Raw genomic sequence first — 7689 nt, forward strand, 5'->3', positions numbered from 1 at the left:
TCCTTTTCTTTTTCTTTCAGATTCTTGAAATCACCCTTCTGATCGCCAGTTACATCAACAACTTCCACCAGCAGAAGACAACGGTTCACCACCTCTCTGCCCCAGCGCTGCTCTCACCCAGGACCCAGGCGCCCCAAGCCAGGCTCGTGGGCAACCAGCCCGCTCTGTCCAACAGCAGACCTACCAAAGGCCCTACCTTACTCTGACTCCTGAGCCTGGACCTTCACTCCTCCACCACGTGGCTGCACCCGCTGCAAGTGTTTGCACCCGGCCAACATGGAGCATGCACACATCAGCTCTCCAGACGTTAGCAGTAATGGGCTACTCTCTTATCTGACTCTTAATATTTACATAACAATAAACACAAACCGTGTCCACACCTTCATTGTGTCTTAGACAAAGTAGGTTAGAATTTGTCTCCCCCCGCCCCCCTCCCGCCCCTTCTTGGCCATCAGAGATTGTGCAATAAGGCTTCCCAGTTTGCTTTTAAATATCCTGGCAATCTTTAAGTCTTCCCAGTTTGCTTTTAGATATCCTGGCAATCTTTTAAAAGGGGGATTCCAAACTCTCACTTGGTAAACTAGATGACTGTCTGGAAAAGCTCACTGCCAAAGAATGCAAGGATTGTAATCAAATGTGCCGTAATGCTAATGAAGCCATCTTTAGGAAGGAGTGAGGTTCCGTGTAGGACTCAGCTGTGGGAACATAGGCAGAGGGCAAACTCTTAGAGCAAGCGCAATGAATTGTCTGAGGCTGGGCCTCATTCCATGAGATGACAGGCCACCAATCAGAGCCGCCTTGGCCGGGGGTTTGGAAGTTTGTATGTATCCTGCCACCTCTGCAGATGTGGAGTGTGTCATTTAAAATAAGGTATGGAGTCCAGGCAGCCCTGCCTGTCAGCATAGCCTAAGATCATTGGAACAGTGCCCCACATTCACAAGTGTGTTTAATGCTAGCTCAGCTTGACCTTGCTTTGTTGTGGTGTCTTTGGAAACAAAGATGGCCCTTAAAGCCTTGTCCTTCACACGGTCTTTTCTAATTCTCTAATTAAAAATGGATTCCAAAGTAAATTCTAATAGAGAAAACTTCAGCCAAAGTCAGTACATTTTGAGTTGAGCTTGTCTAGGGATATCCTAGTTATCCCACGGCCGTGGCAGAATGCTTGGCAAAAACAGCCTAAGCGAGACATGATTGTTTCGGCTGTTTCAGAGAGGTCTGTCCCTGGTAGCTTGGCCCTGTGCAGTTGGTGGCAGGGACATGTGGCATGAGAGGTTTCTTCAACTCGTGGTAGAGAGGAAGCAGAGAACAAGGAAGGGACCCGAGACAGGAGCAACTTCAAAAGCATGTCACCAGTGACTTACTTCCTCTAAGTTCCAACTCTCAAAATGCCTACCACCTTTCAAAACTAGCACACCATCTGCGGTCCGAGCGTTGGACACATGAGCCTCTGGGAGCATTTCATGGTTAAATCCTAACAGCTACGTCAGTGGCCAATACATTTCAAACTGTGTCAAGGCGATGTAATTAGTATTCCTGATAACGTGAAACTGTGATAAGATATGAAAATTCTATTATAATTATGTTTAACCACAAGTCTACCTAATTTTATTTATGTGTAGAATACTTGTATTTATTTTTAGGCATATATTTATCACTGTTGTGCTGTATGCTTTAAACTGATTTGAGAGAGTGCTAGGTGCCCAATGAAATTGTTGGCAGAGTCCCTGTGTCGTTGTCTTTGCTGTGGCAGTGTCCCGTTCTCACACTAAGCCTTTTAAACACGCTCTGCCCTTAGGAGCAAAGCCAGGAAGCATGTTGCTCCAGCCATACTGTACTGCCTTGGTAATGACAAAGGTATTTTTCAGGCCCCATAGAAAAGGCCTTCAAGTGGCCGTTCACCCTTCTGTCTTTTAAACCACAACCGCTCCCTGAATGAACAGATTCGTTTTTAAGAACAAATGATTAACAATTTGGGGTGACTTTCAGGGTGGGATAAAGTAGTGTTTTTGTGTGCCCATAAGACCATTTACTAATCATTAGTGGGTGAGGCAGAGGCTGGGGCAAAGCTCTGACTTACAGGTGCGAACTTTGCTCTCACCCAGCAGCTCCTTCACCAGCTGGTAAGCAGTTCCATCTGCCATATCTTGAGATTTAGAAGTAGTGAGTCCTCAGGCGGGGCGTGGTGGCGCACGCCTTTAATCCCAGCACTCGGGAGGCAGAAGCAGGCAGATTTCTGAGTTCGAGGCCAGCCTCATCTACAGAGTGAGTTCCAGGGCTACACAGAGTGAGACACAGGGCTACACAGAGAAACCCTGTCTCGAAAACAAAGCAAAAGTGGTGAGTGCTCCCCTTCAACTACAGTGCCTTAGGCTTTGTCCTTGTTTTTTACAGAGCAGAAATAAAATATTTTGACGGAAAGAAGTCAGTTGTGTACAATCAGTGATGTGAAAATTTGATCTCCTGGGAAATTCCTTCCATAGCCACTTTTTAATGCAAGTGTATTATTATGATTGACTACAAGAGAATAATGTTTCATGTTTCATTGTAATTTTTCTCAACTACCCTTTTCTCCCCTCTCAGTTACAATAAATGATTTTCCAGTTCCGTTTTGAACATGATCTTTTGAATAATCTTCAAAAATGCCTCACGGTTTCATCGTCGCAGCTGCGGTGTGCTGTGGGGAAAGTGGCAGTCACTGCCCCCTGGTGCCTTCATTCTGCGTCTTCAGTGTGACTCTGCTCCAGTCACCTCAAAGGAGGCTGCTTAGGCAAACTGTAATTTTCGTACCTGTGCGTTTGGAGACGCATAGACTATGTAGAGAGGCAAATAGAAATGTATGTTTTCCCATGATTTCATAATAAACCCCTTAAGAGAGCTTATTTTGTTTAAGTGAGTGTTCTAAAAATTGATTTAAAGTGTTCTATAGTCTATGTGTATGTGTGCACACATGCATTTGTGTTTCCTAATAGTGAAATACTGCCATTCCTTACAAGTGAATTGTAACTCAATTTACAAGAGACATCACCACAACTTACAAGGAGACTTTGTCCCAAAAAATGTGTTTCTGAGTCAATTGTTTGACTTTTTTTTTTTCCATAGAGAAAAATATAGTGACCAGGTTCCTAGAACAATTCACCTTTAACTGTTAATCAAACGGCAACATAATTGTGAAGAGCTTTGCAGTAAAGGCTTTCAAGTGTCCCCGGGATGCCAGTCCCCCCATATGCTGTCACCCCGCTGCTGTAGAACCTGCACTTGCCCCTGCCTTAGGCTGATTTCTGTGGGGCCCAGTGCGGTGAGGCCTAGGCAGGGCATGTGGGGCCCAGTGCGGTGAGGCCTAGGCAGGGCATGTGGGGCCCAGTGCGGTGAGGCCTAGGCAGGGCATGTGGAGATACTCCTAGGCTCCTAGTTGGTACAGAAGCTCCGTTTGCTCTTAGATCCCTTTTTCCTAAAAGAAGACAGAGATTTACATCCAGAATAGAAACCTTTTTATCAATTTTAAACTTCAGATTAAGCTGAGTTCACACGTAGATATTTAGGTTGACATGAAATGTGTCCAAATTTTCAAATGGTACCAAGGTGTTGTAGGCCATCCAGGAGGTGATAGGCCAGGGCCTGAAGCTGGCATGAGGTGAGATGGCGCTTGCTCCAGACTGTGGAATGTTTGCCAGATGTATTTCCCTAAGTAGAACGTGGCAATGGTGCTCCGTGTAGGGAGTAGGTGGCTGCCATCAGCCATGTCTCCTAGTCTAACCTTATCCAGTGGTCCCTGGTGGATCACCCAGGTCCTCTCAAACTCACAATGCCCCCTAAAACCTGGCTCTCTCCCTCCGTGCTATCAACAGCTGGCTAACAGAATCTCCCATCCATCTGCTACCCAAGAGAAGTGTTGACTTTTCTGCTTTCCCAAGACCTGTAGTTACTTACGCTGTAGTAACTACATTAGATAGTTTGGGGTAAATTTCTAAAATTAGACTTTAACTCATCCAGAAAACAATGAGAAAACATGCCTTTCCCAATTCCATTACAAAGATACTCGGATCCCTCAAGTAACTAAACAAAGTCACAGAAGGACCTTGGGAAGACCCAGGGGACCTTGGACCAGGACTTCCTGTTCACATGAGTGTGTATGCTTCGTGCTCTTTAGCACGAAGATTTAGCAGAACATATGGTAATTTTCTCCAGGATGGAATAGCCTGCTTTTTCAGATCATAATTTGAAGAATTCCAGGGAAGGGTTCTGATTAACCCAGTTCACAGTTCATGCTTGCGCCGAGTCAGCTCAGCATCGAATGGATGCCGAAAGAAAGGATGGCAACACATCTCATGGTGGAAGAGCGTGCGGCCAGCAAGTCCTCTGACGATGAATTTGTAACTGTTGGTGGAAATACTTGCTTCAAATTCGGACTTTTACCACAGTACAGTCTTAACTCCAAGAAAAATAATTAGGTATAAGGTATTGATACGTTGAATGTTTATTTCTTCTGGGTAAATTTACTTCACCAGTCTTCTTCTTCCACACTCTTGTTCTTTCTCTTTTTGAGTGCTAAGGACTCAACACAAGACTTTTCACATACTAGAGAAGAATTCTACCAGTGAACCCACAGTCCCTGTTCTCTCTCTCTCTCTCTCTCTCTCTCTCTCTCTCTCTCTNTNTGTGTGTGTGTGTGTGTGTGTGTGTGTGTGTGTTTCCTGTATACCAGTTTTTCCTGCAAGAAGTTTGTATAACACTGAAAACAAAGGAGACATAAGAGCTCTGTCACTTTCCTGGCTGCTGGTGTTAATAGTCTCCATATGGTCTAGGTTCCTCCAAAAAATCCTCCACACAGCTGCAAAAAATTATCTCACTGAAACACAGGACGAGTCAAGGCATGCCTGTTTTAAAATCTTATTTGGCTTCTTATAACCAACACAGGCAAACCCAGACTGCATGATCCTTCCCAGCACTCCAGCCTACCTGCCTAATGTGTGCTACTGCCTCAGCTCCTCAGGCCCCTTCTATCCTTCTGGACAATACATAACTCTCCAAACAGTTCCCACATGCACCTATATGTACTGCAGTAGGCAGTATAAAACGTGTTCCTCTGCCACCACCAACTTTAAAATCCTTGAGCCTTCTTGAAGTGATGCAGAAGCGGGCTCAAATCTTTACGTCCCACTTTGCTTTATGACTGTGACAAAGACCATGAGCAAAAGAACAACTTGGGGGAGGAAAGGGTTAATTTGGATTATGTGTCCAATCACTGTCCATCACTGACAGAAGTCAGGGCAGGAACTCAAGCACAGCAGGAACCTGAAGGCAGGAGCTGATGCAGAGGCCATGGAGGGATGCTGCTTACTGGCTTGCTCCTCATGGCTTGCTCAGCTTATTTTGTTATACTGCCCAGGACCACCAGCCCAGGGATGGCACTGCCCATAATTGTCTGGGTTCTCTCAAATCAATTATTAATCAATACAAATGCACCCACAGATGTGCCCATGGGCTTATCTGATGAAGAGAGTCCTACGAGTAAGGTTTCCTCCTAACAGATGGTCCTAGCTTCTGTCAAGATGGCACAAATCTAACCAGCACACTTTGTTATTGGATGTCCTCCATAGTCTCGGCATTTAAGCACTTGGTGCCCCGTAGGCAAACTTCATTGTTTGGAGAGGTTTCATAGGTCCAGCCTTGGTGAAGGAAGATTACCACCCGGAACAGGTTTGGAGAGTTTAAAGACTCCAACCCCTGTAGTTTACTCTCTCTGCTCTGTGGTGTGAGGTGTGTAAGCTCTTAGCTCTCTGTTCCTGCTCCCTCAACTGTTGCTTCTTCCCATGCCCTGCCCCCACTGGACTCTAACCCTCTAGAACTGTTAGCCAAAATAAACTATCTCTTCTCTAAGTTACCTTGGTTTTGGAGTTTTATCCTAACTGAAAGGAACTAACATGGCATTGCACTAAAGAATGATTTCCCTCTGTACAGGAAGAAAGGTCACCTTCTTTGTTCAACTACGAAACCTCAGTGCAATTAAAGGAGGAAGACAAAACTCAGCTGCCCAATCAGATCAACTGAGTCCACCTTGAGTTCATGCAGATGATCAGGGCTCAGACAGATAACCCTTGATCAGTGGTTCTCAACCTTCCTGTTCCGTGCCCCCCTTTAATACAGCTCCTTATGTTGTGGTGACCCCTACATAAAATTATTTCATCGCATGCTTGCTTCAGGGGTGCATATCCTAAAATACGAATGATACAGGGAAGATTAGCATGGCCCATGCACAAGGATGATGTGAAACTTCGTGAAACATTCCATATTTTTCTGTGTCCAGTCCTGCAGTGACTTGATGCACCAGGGTGGTCTGGTACCCAAGGGGGCCTCCCTGTATCCAGAAGAGAAAGGGAAGGATGGAGGAATTGGGGGGGGGCACTGAGAGGAGAGGGGCAGCTGGGATCTGGATGTAAAGTGAATAAATGGAAAAAATTATTTTGTTGCTACTTCATAACTGACTTTGCATCTGTTATGAACCATGATGTGAATGTCTGGTATGCAGGATATATGACATGTGACTCCTGTGAAAGGGCCGTTTGACTTCCCACAGGAGTCACGACCCACAGGTTGAGAAGCACTGCCCTCGATCTTTCCCATTTACCAAACTCCCTCCTCCAACCGTCTCTCCTGGTTAACCAAAACAATTACAGCCTTGAAGAGGTACCTGGCAAGTTGTGCTTAGGAAATGACATTAGCCACCGCAACTGTTATCACAATGGTTGTTAATACCTACCTGACTTCCTAAACAGCATGCTAAACCCGGGAAGAGATTATAAACCCAGAATCCCAAGTCATTACAGTAACAGGAGTTCACAGGCCACAGGCTGGCTAGCGCCAGAGCACAGAGGGCAATGAGTGAGGAGTGTTTGGCTGTCTTTGAAAACGTCCTTCCTCCACTGAACACTTTCGCCTCAGCCCTTCTGACCAGACTCTTTCCTACCACCACAGTATTGAGGAGAGTTTGTTCCCAAAGACTCCATCTGAAGTGGATGTTCTTCTTTTACAAACACTTTGCTTCATTTCCAGGAATATACTCCTTCTGTCTCTACATTCAAATCTGCCAATAGGGCTGAGGTGGTAACTCGTGGTGTAAGGCACCTGTCTGGCTTGCAGGAGACCTTGGATTCAACCTTCTGCATGCTAGGAACTGAATCTCAGCACATCTTATTCCAAACCCCAATGTTCTTAAACGTCACACCATAGAAACTGAACCCAAAGGCTTGGAGAGAATTCCCTTCAGACATTCAGATATCTGGGACCTGGGTCTATTCAACATTCAGAACAGGTCAAATAGCAAGCCTGTCATGAATGTTTTGTCAACTGCTTCAGCTGTGGTCACTTTGTACCTTTCCTACAACAGTTTGCTTTCCCTAGCTTATGATTACAATTAGCTGTGTCCATCTATTTTAAAAAGGGTTTGTATCTCATGTCTTACTCTGTATTGCCCAGAGCCTTCCTTGTACATAGAAATAGTCTATATAAGTTTGTGGGGATTCTTGCCTATGTATAAAGAGCCCACAAAGTTCAAACAAATATAAGCCCTCCTGCATAAAGCAAATTAAGTATGTAGGAGAACACATGCTTCATTGACTTATTAATAAATCATCCACTGCTTCATAAAACACCATACATCCAAATGTTCAGAAAACTGGACAAAGCTGGGCA

The 7689-nt window shown here is 45.0% G+C and overlaps 1 protein-coding gene, 1 long non-coding RNA gene and 1 other non-coding gene across 8 annotated transcripts in view; 2 read left to right on the forward strand and 1 right to left on the reverse strand.

Moving 5' to 3' along the window:
* The window catches only part of Plekhh2 (pleckstrin homology, MyTH4 and FERM domain containing H2), a 108544-nt gene extending 106305 nt beyond the window's left edge, over window positions 1-2239 (forward strand). For all 6 annotated transcript variants that reach the window (XM_029471537.1, XM_021149120.2, XM_021149116.2 and 3 more), the window contains one exon: window positions 21-2239. In XM_029471537.1, the coding sequence (XP_029327397.1) occupies window positions 21-206 (186 nt within the window). In that variant the 3' untranslated portion in view covers window positions 207-2239. The remainder of the gene's footprint in view (window positions 1-20) is intronic.
* Window positions 1-7689, reverse strand: part of LOC110283694 — a 52630-nt gene that overhangs the window by 44329 nt on the left and 612 nt on the right. The gene's annotated exons all lie outside the window — the stretch shown is intronic.
* Window positions 6190-6294, forward strand: LOC115029824. Its single transcript, XR_003835381.1, has one exon. It is a non-coding gene; the product is annotated as a U6 spliceosomal RNA (small nuclear RNA).

The sequence above is a fragment of the Mus caroli genome, chromosome 17 (genome assembly GCF_900094665.2).
Source record: "Mus caroli chromosome 17, CAROLI_EIJ_v1.1, whole genome shotgun sequence".
In the NCBI taxonomy this organism is placed as follows: Eukaryota; Metazoa; Chordata; class Mammalia; order Rodentia; family Muridae; genus Mus; species Mus caroli.